The 19,660-nt window shown below is 39.9% G+C and overlaps 2 protein-coding genes across 4 annotated transcripts in view; both read right to left on the bottom strand.

The window, feature by feature from the left end:
* Positions 1-11,216, bottom strand: part of stk17a (serine/threonine kinase 17a) — a 35,457-nt gene extending 24,241 nt beyond the window's left edge. The window contains exon 1 of the mRNA XM_042399707.1: positions 10,773-11,216. Coding sequence (XP_042255641.1) covers positions 10,773-10,954 — 182 coding nt within the window. The 5' untranslated portion in view covers positions 10,955-11,216. The remainder of the gene's footprint in view (positions 1-10,772) is intronic.
* Positions 11,217-13,277: 2,061 nt separating this feature from the next.
* The window catches only part of LOC121887978 (E3 ubiquitin-protein ligase HECW1), an 81,520-nt gene continuing 75,137 nt past the window's right edge, over positions 13,278-19,660 (bottom strand). For all 3 annotated transcript variants that reach the window (XM_042399176.1, XM_042399178.1, XM_042399177.1), the window contains one exon: positions 13,278-19,477. In XM_042399176.1, the coding sequence (XP_042255110.1) occupies positions 19,366-19,477 (112 nt within the window). In that variant the 3' untranslated portion in view covers positions 13,278-19,365. The remainder of the gene's footprint in view (positions 19,478-19,660) is intronic.

Here is a 19,660-nt window from a genome sequence, read left to right as displayed (position 1 = left end):
ATTTACCAGTTTAGACATTTTTTGGACCAATCAACTACTGATGAGAACAATCTACTGATCAATAGATAATGTAAAACACAGTTAGGTGCAGCCCTGATCAATTTGATACCAAAGTCTTTATACAACGAATACTTTCACTGAAATAAGGCTGTCACTTTTTGAAAAAAATGAAGTACAAAGGACACATAAATTGAATTATTATAAGACAATCCCAGTAGCTGAACCCTGGCCCTAACTTGATGTATGAGCTAACTTTACTGAAAGATGTCTAACATGGTTTGGTGTCATCATTATCTTTTAATCACCGTGCGCTGGTCTAATCTATTCTGAGTTCAAAACAGAGAACAGCAGTCTTGATTACAGATTGGACAACAGGACATACAACATGTCAGATGAGCAGTGCATTTTGGGAATGCTCCCATTGAGTATTTGATTTGATCAAATCTTCTCTTGATTTAGAGGCTTTACTCTTTTTCTATTTTCCCTCTCATACTATAAATCTCTGCAACTTGTTGGGTAGAGTCGAGGGAGTTGATGATTGTAACAGGAGTTACACTTACTTTAAATTGCCATGTTTCATTTATATTCATTGAATAATTTAAGTTGTTTTCTCCAGATATGTATTTATTTCAACACTGTATGGAAAGAGATGTTTTTGTTGAGTTTAGAAGAAATGATTTTAAAAGGAGCAGGGGAAATTAAACCTTAACTTCTAATAGTTATAATGCCTTTTTTAAATGAATGTTCTGTTTCATTGGTTGGGTATTCATGTGCAAAATGTGTTCAATAAAAGCATGTTTGAAATCATTTCTGTCATTTCTTTATTCAGTGTGCATAGGCTATTCAATGTTTGGGGTCCATGTTAGCAGCATATCAAAGTAGACAGACAGGAATATAGCTAATATGCACACGTGCATTTTGTTATCACAAGTCATATCGTCATTACAACATTGAACAATGTTATCGCAGCCCGACACAAACAACCTCCACTTGCCTCTCGCTTTGCCTTTTAAACACACATTTACACAAACAGGACATAACAGCACATGTACTGTCTTTCTTTGTTACTGGGAGATTAAACAGGTATGTAAGCACACATGACTAAGACTTTTTTTTTCTAGAGACATTTCAGAGAAACTATGAAAAGCTGGCATTCTGGCATTCTGGGATGTCATTCCATTAGACAGTGTGAAGGAGGCCGTTGATCCTGCAGTATGACGCCTTGCTGTTGCTCTCAAAGAGGCCTTTCTGTCCACTTGACTCAGTGCTTCTGGCATTTCCCCCATTTCATTGAGTCAATCCTTCATTTATTCAAACAAATCCTGATTGTACACAGCTACTGGAGTAAATGTGACTTGTGACTGGGCTGGCTGATCAACTCCTCAAGCTAAAAATGTGAAATAATTGGTTTTAGTAATAACACAGTTATAATAAAGTGCATCAGGAAAGAGACTGCTGCAGGCCTGTATTTCATCCATGCATACAGAGGGCTGGTCATAGCCTTTAGCACTATGTACTGTAACATACATACACAGTGAATGTGTTCCAACATAATGGCTTGTAAAATTGATTTTTTCTATTTCACATTTTTCTACAAATCAATCTGCCTACGGATGTGTCTGAACAGCTAGAAGAGCGTGTAGTTGTGTGGTGTCTTGACACCAGACTGATTGATTGTGCAGTGTTAGATTGAGTGATTCTTTGTTGGACTTCTTTGTTTTACGGTGGTGGGAGCACAGTTAGATTATTGAAAAACAGAAGTAAGCTATGATTTTTTATTTTTCCACTTTTCTTTATTTTAGCATCCTTCTCTAGGTGGTGGTGCTTTAAAGAGCCGTGGCAGCAGCAGCAGCAGCAGCAGCAGCAGTGTGTTTTGGAGTGGGTGTGGTCATGCCTGGGAACAGCAGATACATGCTGTTTGGTTTGGGAGTCTGGGCCTGCTCTTTAGAAACCATAGTGGGCCACCACAGCCTTTTCTAAAGCAGCGTCAGCACATTTCCAAAGCCAGCAGCCTCATTCACAGACTACACCCTGAAAGAGATGGCTTTTGTGTGTGTGTGTGTGTGTGTGTGTGTGTGTGTGTGTGTGTGTGTGTGTGTGTGTGTGTGTTTGTGTATACACAGACCAAGCCAGAGGTGATGGCACGGTTACATTGAATGTAAAGAAGCAGTCTAATGGATGGAGTGGATGGCTTTGGGAGGTCACAGCCTAAAGACAAGCTGCAGCAGAAAGCCTTGTAGTTGTGCTTGTGTGCATTAACATGCTGATAAAGTTTGAATACAATAGGTTTAATGGAGAGCTGCAGCAGCTGTTTATAGCTTCAAACATGGCCTAGTTGTACTGTAAGTGTTTACTAATGGAAGATTTACACATCTCACACACAGCTTCATTCTTACTCTAACATACTTACTGTGACACTGCTGAGTTATTCCCCAGTTAAACCAGCGAGAGAAATGAAATCATACTTAGGTAGCTTTCAACTCATAGTTGCAAGGTTCAAACACTGTATCTGCCTGCTAAACTGCCCTTGAAATTTTATACTAGGGCTGCAACTAATGAGTTTTTTCAGTAAGGATGCAGCAATTAACCAATTTCACTATTAACCACGCTTTAGAATGTCACAGTTTTGGAACCGTAAAGGCTGAGCTACAGCGAGTGTTTCTGTTCTCACTCTGTAAAAAGAGACATCATGGTACTTTATTTTTCCATGAACAATGGTTGTACTGTGAGGAAAATTAAACAAAACTAGACAATTGTGTTAAAAAAAAAAGTTCATAGGTGCAACTGGCAGACTACAAGAACCAAAACAAACTTGGTGTAGCAGCTTAAAGTTGGAGTGCAGGACTTTTGTCTCCTCCTTCTGGCAGTGAGATCATTACAAAAACACAGTTGACGTGTGTTTACATCATTGGCTCTGCTGTAGCCTACTCCATTGCTAACGTTGCTGTTGTAAAACCCCCCCCCCCCCCCGCCAAATGACTCCTTTCACTGTCAGAATTTGATCCATTCAGTCCGATAACATTTGGAAAGTCTAGAAGAGCAGCACGATTAAATTATTTTATTCCCGTTCAAGTTAGCAGAGGGCTAACAGGAAGTTAGCCGCTCAGCCGCGAGAGTCTTTAGTGTGCATTCTCTGCCCATAGAGCATGCTCAGTATGCACTCATCCAGCCAGCGCAGGAATGTCAAACCCAACACCAGATTAAAAACTGTGTATACTTTGAAATACAGAGATTTATCTGTTGGTGATGGGCTTAATCAGCATTCTGTGAACTTGTTTGGCAAAGGCTTGAATGTAACAGATGTTCATTTATATGTAAAAGTTCCACATTGCAGGTTTAAAATGCCATGGTGCAACAAGTTCCACATGCTGTCACAAGAGCAACTCCCCTCACTAATGTTTGAGGGAGTTACATTAGCTAAAGGAAACATGTTCTGGCAAAGGCTGAGAGACCCACCACTGAAGCCTTGTATTCACCAAAACACCTTCAATCGTCAGTGTGGGAGTATTTTGCTTACATGAAAAATGGCCGGCGGTTGTTCGAGAAGATGGATCTTCAAGTTTGTAAAACTTGACAAGAAAAGTCGCTGCTACAGGATTCAACAACTCCAACTTAATGCAACCATCACCATCATCACCATCCATCTAAACACACTCAAGTGAAGGTAATACACTGAGTAATAACTTAAATAATCTCAACTCAAACCTCCACTAACATTTTTGTTCTCACAAAATATAACCTCATTGAGAGAAGCAGTCAATTATGTTATTGAGTCTGTAATGTAGCTAGAATAAAAATGAAAACTGTTATGTAGCTTAATAAAATAAAACATGTAATATAGACTGATCTGTCTGTATGTACACTGTTGTTCTGTCCAGTAAAAACATGAAGCTTCACTTTACATTCAGATAAACTAATGTGGCAGCTACAATTGTTAGATTTCATCTGTGAGGCCAACAATCTTCCAAAAGGAATGATGTCATATATCAGTTCATCAGATCATGTTCTCCCCTGGATGACGACGGACGTTCAGCTCATCATCTCAGCAGAGTTAAAAACAGCCGTGATTTGGATAAACTGACCACATGATGGGAATCTAAATGATTATTTTCTCACCTGAAAAAATATTAAAACTTAATAAAGTGACAGTAAAAATTACAACAGCTTAGTCTGGCTCAAAATCTCTGCCATCACCGCTGTCGGTTGGTGTGAAATGCATTCTGGGATACGTTGGGCTGTGAAGGATCCATCCATTGGATCCTCCAAATTCGGGCAAAGAAGGCCACATTTCTCAGACGGCATTTGAAGGAGCCTTCGAAATGAGACAGCCTTGGTCGCACCGCTGTGATGCATTTTGTCTTTCAAGGATGCAGCTCCTGAATTTAGACACAGCTATTGTTGGCAACAGGAAGTGCTTCCCTATCCTTGTCATTGATGGACAATGTAAATGTCCCATGCGCTATATATCAGGGTTTCCGCCAGTGACCCCCCGCCAGGCCTAAGCATCAGGGATTTTTTAAAAAAAAAAGTCTTTTAAAAGATGTTATCCAAACTAAAATGTGTTTACAAGTAGCGTGGCTCCTTTAAGGAATAGCTCGGTGCACAGCATGTGTTCACACCTACAACAAAACATTAGCCATCAGTAGTTTCAGTGTATCAGCTTTCAAAATCCCTGTCAGTGGATCTCTGGTTGTGTTCATAGCTGGGCTCTGTGACAGGCTGCCGTGCCAGCTCTGGATGCATTTAATGAAATAAAGATTTTCACTGGCTCGGGGCCAAACACTCCCACTAGCATCAACAGATTCCATGTGCACACCAGGCCTGGTGACAGTATGCATCCTCCTGTCAATTCAGTGGTTCCCATACATTGATTTATTTGTGGCGGTTCACCACGATATCGACATCGATCTCTCTCTCTCTTTTTCTTTATTTCCCTTTGTTGAAATACATCTGTCATTACTTTCTTGTTCTTTCACTACTGCTTTTTTTTAATAATCACAAAGCAAAACCAAACACCCACTCCATGCTACAGATTCCAATCTTCAACATTCCAGAAAATAGTCAAATCAAATTGTTAGCAGCAAACCCCAGCATGTTCTTGTCCAAGTCTCAGCAGCATTTTTAATAATTAGATGCTAAAATCATAACAATATTCCAGTCATTTCTACATACTGTAGGCAGATCCATTAAAAAAAAAGGCTTTTGTCATGAAAAGGAGATGATAGCACAGCATCAGCAGAGATTTCATCTTTCATAGTTTACTCCCCTGCAAAGAATACAATTCCAGAGGGAAAACACATTTTTTTGGATGTGAATTGGAACAAATCAAATTGAAAAATAATGGTAATGTTAGCAATGTTACCATAGTCATGAGGATGGGCTCCTGGTGTGATAGCCAAGCAAGAAGGGGGGGGGGGGGGGGAGTTCAATCACTAAAGAGCTCTGCCCAGGACCATATGGGCTAATAAGAGAGTGGCCGTTTCTGTCACTAAGTCCCATCATGGAAAAAGCTTTGGGTCTTAACCATATGGAATTCACTGACTGCATCACCATTGTCGTAGCCACTAAAGGAGCTTGGCTGCGGGCCATCTGGGTCTCCCACTGCAGAGACGTATTGGAGGGTATTACTTTAAACTCCCCCCTCCATCCTCAGCCAACCTCACCCGCTCAACATGAGAAGTAGCCAGCTAGTAGGAGTCAAACAGCAACCGTTTTTCATGCACGAGACTCCTACTCACTCAACACCGCACACATTACACGCTGCTCTATTTCTTAAAGCAGCTGCATTACTCTTATAACAACAGCACCTTTCATATAGATGGTCCTGAAGAATGAAGAGAGGGAAGATGCTGATGCACTAGTCTGATGACCCAGAACAATGCCATGATAACAATCAATCAATCCATCAGACAGACCCTGACACATCATGATCTAGCTGAGCTTACTTCTGAAGTACGTGGCCATGGAGGCACTCTTTATTTCATATCAACTGATAGTTAAGTAGCAAAATGGACATTAAAAGTTTATTATCAGTGCTCAGACGTTGATAACTGCTTTCTACAGGCAGAAGGAAGACGTCTTTACTGATCCGAGGAATTGACGTCCTGTGACTGTCTGTTTAGAGTTTGAACATCCTCCTTCGTAGGCCCAGTAAGAAAGTGATTGAGCCACAATCAGTGGTTTAGTCCACACACGCAGGGAGTTTCCCCACAGAGCAGGAATGCTGGGAGGGCAACTGGGCAGAGAGGCGTGAGCTGGGCAGCATCTATCCACATCTCAGTCCGGAAACTGCTCACCATGCACATCACACTTCACACTTTATAAACACACACACACACACATACACACACACACACACGCACACACACTGCTAGAACGCTCTGTAACCGGCAGAATGTTCTGCATGATTGTTTCATGATCATGCTTCAGTTTTAGGCTCTGCTTTACAGCTGGAGACAAACCAGCGGAATAATGTGACAGAACTTTCTATACAACAGCTAGGTGAATAAATAAACTGTCATCATCAAAACAAAAAAAAATTCAGGAATTTAATAAGTAACGCACAATATCTCTCTTCATACATCTGATGGTGTCCAGGTAAAAACTAATACTCACAACACACCAGCACAGAGAGGTGCGTGGACAAAGCCCAGTTTACGACCAAGCCTTTAATCTGAAAAAAAAAGGTCTCATAAATGGAATTCCACTGCTGACTTCAGGGGGCTCAAGCAGGGAAGTGGCTAAGAGTCAGCCAGGGAGTAAACACAAGTTGTATGGCCAAACAACAGCAACCCCTTCATCTGTTATTACACTGATTAAGCACTAGAACAATGTCCCTGCTAAAAAAACCCAAAGCTGTAAACAGCTTCAGCCACACTCAGAATGAAAAGTCTAGTGGAGCAAAGAGAAAATAATCATCTGAGCTGGGAGTTCAGAGTTGGACTAGATCCCAAACTGATTTGTCTGAGTAGCATACTACTACTCCAACAAGAAGGTGAAGCTGTAGCCAGTAGTCTTCCAGTTATGAGTATTCATTGGAACACGGATGACTTCAAGACATTAGAGCGATGTTACTTAGACAGAAACATGGAACTCTCCCTGATTTTCCATCAGTTTACCAGGTTAAAATATCACAACACCCCTGAGCCTCAGCTAGGACTGGGCATAATAAATGATATCTAATAATAACATAAAACTTATAACTGTTGTTGGGAAACACTGTCTGACAATGCAGCCTATCACATCACAGGAACAAAGCTATTTGTAACCAATCATATGGCAGTATTTTAAGAACAGCCCATGCCCACAGCACAGTTGGTTGACTTAGCTGAACAAACAACATGCTGCTGTTTTGATTGTACAACAGAGTCACGAGAGAGATGAGCGTTCCTCCGGAGGAAGTGTCGTTGAAGAGAGCGACATTGTGTCATTTATATGTCATCTACCGTCATTAGAAATAACGATGTTCAAATGCCAGCAGGATGTAAGTACAGATACATCTGGATGCTATTAATTTGGTGTGTGTGTGTGTGTTGTGTGCATAGACTGTATATAAAGATGGACGTCATGACAGCTCCCCAAAAGTGAAGCCAAAACATCTCGATTGCCCCCTGGTGGCTGGCTGCAGTATAGCTCATAAGTCCCGCCCCCTCCATGTTAGTGGATGGGACATGAGTCAAACTACAAAATAAAAGTATAGGCTACGTCAAATACATTTATCCCAGAGATGGTTTCTGTCATTTTATGTTGTTCTTCTCATGCTGATGTTTGTACAAGTGTTCATTTTTATGATAAGTTAAGAACATAAAAAGGGGTGTGATATCATGATTGACAGCTGTGACGGCCACTCTCAAGCCTCTGTCAGGCCGTGGGACGGCTGAGGGGGCGTGTCCCGACTGCCTCTACTGTGCAGACTCTGGCTCCAAATGACATCACACAAGCAAGATGGCAGCTCCCGGAAAGGAGATATTTTGGCTTCACTTTTGCATAGCGGCAGGAAGTGGAGACACATCATCCATATTTATATACAGTCAATGGTTGTGTGTGTTAAGCATGTCTTACTTTAAGGCACAGACCAGCTCTGTGACAATAACTGTTTACTTTTAACCAGCTGGTAACAGGAACACACACAATCAAAAGCCGCCTCACGTAACTCAACACCTGCCTCTAGCATCCAGGCAATATTATCTATGACAGCAGCTGCGTCACGTGCATGTTCACAGGCAGGTGATATGCAGACTCTGCATGCACATGTTGTGGTAGGCAGCTAGTGGGGCCTGCTTTGGGTTAAAACTAGTCAGATTCTTGTAAACTTAGCTACTGGCTGAGATGGCAGCCTCTCCTCTAGCAGCACTACCTGCAGCAGTGAATCACATCAGCAGCAGCAGCAGAGGGAGGAAGACAGATGACAGGATGACTGACTGATAGTGACTGATGTCTGTGTTCTTCATTCTTTTTAAACTTCACTACTGACATTTTAGATTAGTTTCCAGTGAGACATTATTGAGGTTATATAGTGACTTTGCTGTAGCACTTACTTCATTCTTGTTAATGTCTGACTGTACTGTGAAAGAAATCTATTAATAGATCTTTCATTTATAAATATTGTAAAGATAATGGTCCAAAATGAGGTGAAAATGCATAGTTTTTAGTTAAATAACATCACATTTTCTTGGGGGAGGATCTCTACACCACCCAGCTGTGTTGAAGCATTTCACTTTTGACATTTATTACAATGACACTTATCTTGACCTCCAAAGCTGGTGTCAAAAGCTCCTGTAAATCATCACACACACACATGACTGTGTGGACATGGATAAACCTATCTGTAACAGATCTAAGCTAGCTGTAAGTTATTCCACTGCCACTGGTGTCATGGGCTCTGTGCACGCACACACACACACACACACACACACACACACACACACACACACACACACACACACACACACACACACAACAGCACTGCTGCTGAAAAAAAAAAACAGTTTGAGGACGTCATCTTGTGCTTTGGGAAACAGTGATCATCATTTTTCACCATCTGGACCAAACAACTAATCAATTAATCAAGAAAAAACCCAACAGATGAATCAATACTGGAAATAGCAGTTATTTGCAGTCCTAGTGGATTCCTAGCACAACAACACACAAGATCCAACGTAGCGCCTCTGTGTACATGAATTTGAACGCATGAACTTGTGTCAGCTGATCTGCCGAATACAATGCTGTAGATCAGAGTGGTGCTGCAGATTAATGTAACCTTTCATGTTGCTCTGGCAGCTAATCTCAGTCACAATGTCAGGTCATACGATGCAAAGCCACACACACACAAACTCAACCTTTGTTGAGGCCCTCTAAGACTCAAACACACACACACACACACACACACAGAGTTAACATGGCTGTATACCAGGAGATTGTTGGGCTGAAATAACTTTGATTCAGCCAAGTCTAAACTCAGCTCTCATCTCTGGGGCTGTACCTGGGTCAACACACACAGCCACGATACTGTTTGCTCCGTCAGAAAGCTGACAGAGAAGCAATTCACACCGACAATGTGACTCAAGTCATTCTGTGGCTGATTAGTCATGGTAAAAGCATATTCTAATCAAAAAGGGATTGGCCTTGTGACTTTGTTAGGGGCTGTATCCAAGATCAGTTGAGCCTACAGGATGGAGGGCATTTCCTATAATAATTAACCTTTAAGAAATCCTGTGAAACATTAGCTGTTCAGAATGGTGCAGAGCTGCCAGATCCCCGGAATCAAACAATGGACTGGATTTAACTTTCCAAGTGCCAAAGACAAATAGAGCCTGTGTGTCTAAGAGTTTGTCTCTGGACTGTAATGCTGAAAATAAACATTTGGGTCCTGAATGGAATCTTACAGGATATGTAGAGATGTGTTTTCTGACCGGATGACTTTTATTTCAGTTTGTCTGACTTCTAGAGCTTCAACAACTAGGCCTAGTCGATTAATCGATTAGTTAGTAGGCTACCGTTATGATTATCAATTCATTTTAATTTTGAGTCATTTTTTAAAAAGAAGAAAATTTCCAAATTCTCTGATTCCAGCTTCTCATATGTGAATATTTTCTGGGGTTTTTTGTCTTCTATGATAGTAAACTGAATATCTTTGTGGACAAAACAAGACATTAGAGTTTTGAGAAACAGAGATTGACATTTTTCACCATTTTCTGGACCAAACAACTAATCGATTAATCAAAAAATTAATTGACAGATTAATTGATAATGAAAACAACCGTTAATTGCAGCAAGTTGTATTTAATAACACTGTTACACCAAGAAAAAAAAAGATATATCTCTACAAATCAAAGCAATTATTCACCTCTTCCCAGTCATGCAGTAGACAGTTATAAACTGTGTCGTTGTTGTAAACAGAGTACCTTCGCATGATAAGAGGAGTAACTTGTAAAAGTCAGAGAGGTTTAGACTGAAAAATATGGCTGTGTAAAAAATAATAATAATAAAATTAAGTGAGGCAGAAAGTCCAAAACATCGTTGTCATGGATACAGGAGCCTGGCAGACAGCCTAACTGCCCTGTCAAGTCAACAAATACAACAACAAGGAATTTCGTCCACCTACACTGTTCAAAAGGTACATATTTACCCTCAAACAGCGAGGTCCAACATGTTGTCTTGTTTAACCGGTGGTGCCACGTTACCTCGACACACAACTTGAACAATAAACAGAAATAAAATATGTATTTTTAATTAACTTAAGCTTTCCGATAACTTCCAACACTTTGTCTTACCTTCCGAGCTCTTTACCGGGGATGATGGTGTAGTGGTCGGTGAAAGGTTCGCTCCTGATGCTGGTTTTGATTTGGGACAACAAGCCGCCGACGCTGCGGCTCTGGCTCGGTTCGGCTGCCGGGCTGTTTTGGTGGCGGGCCCGGCTCCTCGCGTCCCCGGCGCCGGGACGTTCAGGGATCATGGCGTCGTTTAATTGGAGCGGTTCGTTAACGTTAGCTTAAACTCTGAAAACTTTCACGAACAGCAGCACACTAATATTAAACAACACAACTGACTAAACGCTGAGCGACAACTTCAAAAAAACATTCGTGCGACAGAAAAATATCACTGTTTGGAAAGCTTGGAGTTAGTAGCACCAGCATGGTTTAATATTCTATCAAATAACGCTGCTGACCAGCTCATTTTGATGAAGTTTCAGTCTGAACTTGCGGTCCTCAGCTCGCTCTCCGCTCACTGCCAGCACGAGCCGGTGCTCTGCTTCACTTACTGAGGCTGGGGATGATTGACAGACGGACTGGCCAATGGAGCGATAGTGAAGCGAAGCGCTTTCTGTTGCATTTATATGAAATCTTTACATCTTTATCTTTACATGACTTTGGTAAAATGTTTTGTTTGGATAACTGAATATGAAAGGAATCTCTGCTGGCAGATTTAGTCTCCTGGACGTTGTAGCCTACACACAAAGTGCTGTTAGCTCGTATTGTCTCAATAAAGCTGTTTTTCTAAGAGAGATAAGGCATGTTCCTACAGTATTTTAACATTATGGAGCCTCAAAATGTTCAGTATTAAAAAAAATAAGTAAGTAATTTTAAATAAATAATAAAATGAATAAATAACAGTTTTATTGGAGAACTCTAGCACTAGCTGAAATTGAGGCACACTGTACGCTCTGTCAGGTAAACCTGAGTAAAACAACAGTCAGGTGTCCATATGAACAGTGTAATCATTCCTCCTGTTCATACTGGCTATTAAAAGATTCCATTCAAATGTGCTTTTAATGTAGGTGATGGAGGCCAAAAATCCTCAGTGTGTCCATACAGTCATTTTGTGCAAAAATGCATTTAAAAGTTTATCAGAGACTTATATGAGGCTTCAGCAGTCTGAGTTAGTCATATCAAGTGGATATCTGACACATTTACAGTCTTTTAAGCATCAAATTCCCTCTTTGTGTTTTCCTCAGACCTGTTGAGCTGTGGTGGAAGTATAGTAACAAAAAGAGGAACTTTGCCACTGAAAAGACCGTAATGTTTAAAGATATCTACTTGATTTGACTCATTTGGATGGCATCATAGGGTTAGGGTCAGAATGATATCCGACTTAAATGTCAGTAACAGTCAGCCAACAAAACCATAGGTATAGAAATGTAGATACTGCGTTAGCAATTTGACATGCATCTGCATGGTCACCATATTGTGGCAGTCAACAGTCAAGAGTAGACCACTTTAGTGTATTTTACTGTTATATAAGTTAATGAACGTGAAATATTACTTCAAGCTGTCCTGAAAATGACCTGACACTATTATGATGATGGCTGCCTAATGAAAACATAACCTTACTGAATAATTGTTAAAGCACTACGTGACTAGAGGTAGATGTGATATTTACTCAACAATGACCTCATTCTTTGTATTATTTACTTTTTTAAAATTATCAGCTGGGATGTGTTTGTGCTCATGAGATTATACGTACTAGCTAGCCTAAATGAGATCTAGTAAGCCATATTTATGCTGCCAGTCTAATGCACTGGCTGCACAAAGAAGACAGAAATGAACTATAAATTCACTGCTAGATGATTTAAAAGAGAAAAAGAAAAACATTTCAGAAGAACTACAGCTAAAGCTTGACCACTATTCTGGGAGGTTTTCTTCATTTATGTAAGAATATACAGTGTGTTTCATTTCATACTGGCAAAGGCAGTAGATAGGAAATCAGACTACCAATAACATTTTGCTTGATTTGTGATCTGAAATGCACTGTTGAAATGTTAAACTAACATGTTTCACCCCTACATAATGCATAAATTGAAATCAAATTTCAGATTTTTGGGTCTGTTTTTCCCAACATTCCAGATCTTCCAGTTGAACTCCTAGAACAGCAGCATGCCTACACTCTGGCTCAAAGGGAGTTTGCACTGCACTTACATGGCCCCAGAGCCACAGCTGGCTCTATTCACCAGAATCCAACCAAGTTTCAGTGAGGAACAAGAAATCTAGGAGGGTGGAGGAGATAAAGCCATTTTGAATAAGACTCTTATTTGAGAGAGACTTCACATTTAAAAAGGGCCAATTTCCACAGAGTGGCTGGTGATGGGCCAGCGGTACATTATATATAAATATGTGAAGATTAATTTTGTTTGATTGTTTTTTCCCAAACTCCGTCCTCTGATGAAGGCCCAATGATGTGGCTGAGAGCTCTGGAAAAAAAAAGTTAGTAGACCTTATAGGATTTTTTGTCAAACTGTATTTTTGTTTTGGACAGTAGTTTCAAAAACTTGTCTAGCTCTTTACAATATAGTCACACAGTGGCAGCAAAGTAACAAAATGACCTTTTTATTGAGATTCATAAACAGTGGTATGGTATGGTGGAGCGATAGCACAGCCTGAGTATTTAGCAACCCGTTCTCATACAAATCAGAACTGTACCTTTCAACATTATGTACATACTGTATGTGTATAACATACACACACAAAACTAGAAACAAAACAAACAAAAAAATGCATGCTTCAGTGTCACCTCCCAGAAAAGTTGCCACCATCCATCCAGCCATTCAGATATTCCCTTTGTTAAATTTATGCTTTTAAAAATGAAAATAGACAAATAGCTTAAAAAGACACAAATACCAAACAGCAACTACAATTTTCCACCACTTATACCATTCTGTAGACACCTCATGATTCTTTACTTTTCCAAAAGCTTATTTAAATATTTCTATAATAGCTGCTATCAAAGCACTTATGTTTCTGTGTTTGTTGTGGGAGTGTTCCTAACCATTCTTTTTCCACAATAAATATCAGTGTTCAAGGTCAACTGTGTGTATTCAACACATCAACCCAATAAAAACAAGACTTACGTACGTATGCTGTCTTAACGTTTTCAACAAATTACATCCATGCATATTTTTTTATGCATGTCATTTGTTGTCACAAACTGCAAAGCACAGATTACTTGATGGATACATACAGCTGTAAAATGTATGACATAGTACAGTAAGACGTTTGTGACATGGAAGAAAACATTCCTGAAAACATTGACAGAATCTTAATGATGAAACTGCCACTGCCAGCAGAGAAAGTGAACAGAAATAGAGAAACACTGTGAGCCAAATGGAAACAAAAACAGGTAGCACATTTCCTGCGCTGAGCGACAAGTAATCAGCTAGCTTAATAGATAATAGAAAAAGACACATATCAAAACGCAAAGGCTTCAAAAGTGAAGGCAAACTCTTTGACTCATGCTTCTTACCACACCATCAAAAAAAAAAAAATGCAAATAAACAAAACATTCAAGGAAAGCTTCAGTACTCCCCTTTACTTATAAATACAATACAGTATAAATAACAGTACAAAAGATTGTAGAAAAAAAAAAAGCTGGGGAAGATGCAACATTATCAGCCTTTTCCTCTTGGTTGTAGAGATGTGTGGATAAGGCCTGGCCACTGCCAAGGATGACTACAGACTTACTTAAAGATCGGATTCTCTTCAAATTCATTCTTAAATTGCTATACCCAGTCTTCATATATATATAGTGGTCTACACTTCTGCAAGATTTAAACAGGAAAATCCTGTATTTCTGTTGCTTTGTAGAGCCACATTACACCACTGTGATCGTTTCTGTAGCGAGCAAGCAACATTTAAGTGATATTACTCATTTGAAATGTTTAATTCAGTAGTATTCCAAATGTAAATGACAAAAAATAAGATTTGATCCTGTGTGTTAAAATGTTGTTCAATAAAACAGTCATGTGGTGAACAAAGCATGAAATCTAGCCGGCTGCTGATAGTTAATGTTGGTGAAAAGTTCAGCTGTTGCCAAACTCTGAGCGACAAATATCTAGAAGTGTGACATCAATCTGTTCTTTACAGCCACTAAGTTGAATTCAGGGTCATGGTCAGGGGATGGGGGGCTGGAGCCTATCCCAGCATGCCTTGGGTGAATGGTAGGGAAGCAAGCTGTACAGGTCGCCAGTCGCTCTCAGTGCTGACAGACAAATGAATGCTTAACCCTATCTGTAATTTAAGCCCCATTCACACTTACAATTTCAAGGGTCTTACTGAATTACCAGACTATCGATATTGGATGAAAACTTGGATTATGTTCAATGCCAACAATTTTTTAAAATTTCCTCACTTTGTACGATATTAGTACATGGCAGCTATGGTTATTGTTAGGTAAAGACTGTGGTTATGGCAAATAAACTATAGTTTTGGTTAGGCAACAAAACCATTTGGGTGAAGGTTAGGGAGAGATTGAGGTTAGGTTTAATGACGAGGCAAAAGGTAACTGCAGGTCTGTGAAAGGACATAAACTCTGGTCTCCTGCATAAAAGTCTAACACACTCAGCATCCATCCAACATCCCAACCTCCACACCTTTACCTTTCAGCTTGCAACATTAAGGGTGCACTACTTCATTGGCACTGAAAGTTGGCACTGGACATAAACTGAGATGTTAAATCATCTTTTGGACATAAATCCTAGGAAATCTGGGTTTTATATTTGAATAAAGTCCAGATGCGATTTAATGCACTTTCATTTACACTTAGCCAGATGGTTTACGCAACCGTCTTGCTTTTCCTGCATTAGATGCATGGCTGGGTAGGCCCTACTCTGGTCCAGAGGGTGGTGGTAATGCACCTGAAGGTGTGAAAATGGTGACAGCCAAAAAACATCAAAAGAAGAATTATTTGAGCTGAAAACCAGTTTAGCATGCTAGCGAACAACTCTCCACCAACTACCGCAAACACATGGACCACTTGCATGGATTGGAGGCAAGACAAGCGAGACAGAGGTTTTGCCGGCTATCATTCACACTGCTCTCCAAACTATATAGATCATTCAATGGGTGCACTGATTGGGGTTCAGATAAACTCTACAAACAGCACATTATGCCTGTATGAAGTGGTGAAATCACTGGAGCTGCTTACTTCCTGCCACTTTTATATGACAGGGAGAAAGATGACTACTGTCAGTGTCACTGCAGCTGCAAGTCCCCAGGAACGGTGTTGGGCTGTGAAATCATTTTGGCATAGTGTCCATACAGGGCATTTCAAAACACCAAATACATTTTTCTGGCGTCACAACACCCCCAGAAGGACTTAATATCAGAATCGAATCAAGTCAGGCCAATAACATTTGGAAAGTTTAGAGATGATATTATATCCTGTCAACATCTGGCTAGCATGCATTTCAAACTCCTTCCTGAGGTGTTACGGTTTGAGCAATCGGATTGCAATTGAGCTATAACGCTTCCTAGTTGCATTTAAACACAGCTATTTTATGTCAGATTGCTATCTGCCTAAGACACATGAAGTGGCTAAGTGTAAATGGGGTATTAGAGACTCCAATGAACCTAACTTTAGTTTGGAGTGTGAAAGGAAACCCACATGAACATGGGGAGAACATGCAAACTGTATTCAGAAAGAACCAAGGCAAATATCTGAACTAAGGACCTTCCTTATGTGGGGCTCAAGTGCTAACTACTAAGCACAACCACAACCCCACAGGCCACGTACTGTATGAGGCAGTAAGTAACTGAGGCACAGTTTCACTACTGGACTAGAGATGTGTAGACAAGGGTTTGAGGGTGCATTGCAGTCAGTCTTTGTCTGAAAGAACATGGTAGATTGTGGAACAGACTGAAGTAAATGTCTTAACTATTGCATATATTACACTGGTTTGTCCCCTCTACACATCAAGTTTATACCAAAAGAGCCGGATCAGTTCAGGAGGCCAAACCAATGACCGCAGGCCCTTGGAGACCTACATGCCGCTTTGTACCAGTCATGTTGTTTGAACCTAGGCATTTCTCAGGAGAGACAGTAAAGGTTCGGATGTTGGAGTACCTGCTCCATGCAAAGAACAACACCATGGTGATGGTATAGTCAGAGACAAGAAGTTCATTAGTGGAAGACATGAATAAGAGTACAGGCAGCTTCCATTCAAACAGCAGGACCAGAGATGCTAAAAGGTTAAGCACTACTCTGGCAAACAGGATTTATAGAAAGTCCCCTTTAGCCGGCTGAAAACACAGTGTCCACATGCGCATTCTTCGTCTTCAAGGAATCGTGAACTACCTGTTTGCTGGGTCAACAGGATCTCCCACAGTCTCCTAGAAGCCCTTGTGTTGGAGTTGATGGCTACTTTGTTACAGGAGATGTGACATCATTGTCTTTGAAAGTACTGCAGAGCAAGAAAGCTTGGAGAGATTGTTGGAGTGGTTTGTCAGTAACATGGCTGTCCATTCAGAGGAGAAACAGAAAGGTCCGTGTCCAGATGCTGTCCTCACTTTGGACTTACAAAAAGTTCGGGTCCGGATCTAGGCCTTCTTGGAACCAATACCAATACTTCTTGAGTATCAGAATTGGAGAAATATTGTAGTAGTTGTTAAGTCTGTAACTGTCCATTAGACAACCGGCCCATTTAAAGGGATATACTGTACCCTTAACCTCGATTTGCTGTTGATGTACTGTATCTGATTTAGACCAAAGGAGCATTGTTGATGAAGTGTTTATAGAATACCCTTTCAGTCCTTCCCTACCCTCAGTGTACTAGACCCTTCCTAAAAGACTTCCGGGACCTAAAAAACATATTGAGATTGCTTTAAAAAGAAAATTCATTGCTATAGTTAACGGAGAGCAAAACCAGAGAATGTGTAAAAAAGGCTTAAATAAATGTTTTGTACATTACTGAGACCAACTTATCCCTTCAGCAGTCCAGCTAGGGATCAGATTTAGAATGATCCTCCCAGCAATTTACAAGCTCCTTCCTGGACTCACTGAATTATCTGCAGACTTACGTTTTGTCCTCACACCCAGGTGTTTCTGTTAATAAAGCATAGTGGTACTGACAGTCTAGCTTTTTTTTTTTTTTTTTTTTTTTTTTTTAAAATCACCACACAAGGTGATGGGTTCCTCAAAAGCCATGGTTCCCAAAGCTAAATGGTCTAGGAAAAGAATCAATCCTTTTATCTCGTTCAGACTTCTGCACCTCTGTCTACTCTTGTCTATCGGCAAAATTTCCTCTCCTCTGTCTAATATGCAGAGGCTACAGCTCTCACTGGAGCAAAAGTATAATATGGACTTATGCCTTTATCTTAACATTGGTTGTAGTTTTAGATTTGATTGTAAGGTTATACTGATCAGCCCTAAGGTCTTGGGATGGCTGGTGTCTGGCACCAAGCTACATCACACTTCTTATTTATAATGTCCCCCAGTGTCCTCTTTTAATGTATCCTATGAACCAGATCACAGTCTCAGATCCTCAGGCAGGTTCCTATTGGCCCACCACAGTCCAGAAAAAGTACATTATGATCTCTGTAGGCTCTCCAGATTAAAAACAGACATGATTGTTCCTTTGGCATCAGGGCTACTAGACTTTGCATGAGTCTTTTCAAAATCTTCATCATACTTTGAACCACTTCTTTAAAGCCACACATAGATTTATCTGAATGTATAAGAGCAGCAAACTACCTGACAAATTGCAATTAGATTATTATTTATAATAATTATATTCACACATTTGCATTCAGTTTGAATTCACTGAAAATATTGACAAATTTATGTCATCCTTCAAATTATATACATATATGCTGTATATCTGTTTAATCTCATTTAAATTGTGTATTTATTACAGTTTGCATTATTTGTGCAGTAGTGATTGTGTATGTACGCATATCTACTATTTCTGTTAATGCTTCTCTTTTCTTTTTCTTTTTGATTTTATTCTATTTGTTTTTACAGTATATGTGCATACTGCATACTGTAAGTTTTCTATCATTTATTACTTGAATCTTTTCTGTGAATTCAAATTTTCAACACGGGTATGAGAAAAAATCTTTAATTTAATTCAATACGTTGTCAAGTATTTTGCTGTCATAGATTATAGATCCTATACAAAGTTCTTGTTTTCAATGTGTTTATATGCTCTTGTGTCGCTATTATTTGTCTTACTTTCTGTACATTGCTCTTTAATTGTTGTAGTTTTTTTTTTTTTTTTTTTTTAGTATTTTCTATCACTGTAGGTATTTTTTAATCATTGAATGGATGATGCATTTTGGTACATGCAACTTTAAATGATCTTGCTTTTAAGTACCCATTCTATGGGTCATATTCTCCGGTCTTCATGATTAATATAAAAATAACAGTAGTCCTGCTGTGGTGTCCTAAGTGCTGGGTGCTGTCATAGCTAAGTGAGAGACTAACACATAACCACACCATAACAGTGACGTACATATCCACATGACCAAAAGCTTTGTTCAGTAAGTCTGCACAATCCAGGAATCTTTACCATACATTAAAGCCCAAGAGTTTTTTTTCCCTCTATTGGCCCAGCCAGTGTCACACAGAAAGAGATGCAGTGTTGATTGCTTGTCTGGCTCACTCCAGGCCAAACGTGCTGGTTTCCTCCACAGCCGTCAGCAGTTTCTCATACAGCATGGTGTATGAGGGGTATGGAGGCAGGTCCAGACGATTAAAACAGGTATGAGCCCTGAGAGAGAGAAACAAACAGATGTGTTAGAGAGTATGGAGAGTCATAGCTGGAAGGGAATACCCAAAGTCCACATCACATTAATTATCTTTCTTCTGTCAAATTAATCCAAAACTAGGGGGCGCCACCATGACACCGAAAAACAAAGATCTCCTGTTTGGTTTCTGTTTTTTTTTCTATCAA

Source organism: Thunnus maccoyii, chromosome 21, assembly GCF_910596095.1.
Source record: "Thunnus maccoyii chromosome 21, fThuMac1.1, whole genome shotgun sequence".
NCBI lineage: Eukaryota > Metazoa > Chordata > Actinopteri > Scombriformes > Scombridae > Thunnus > Thunnus maccoyii.
The sequence above is the reverse complement of the archived record's forward strand: the minus strand, read 5'-3'. Positions and strand labels throughout refer to the sequence as shown.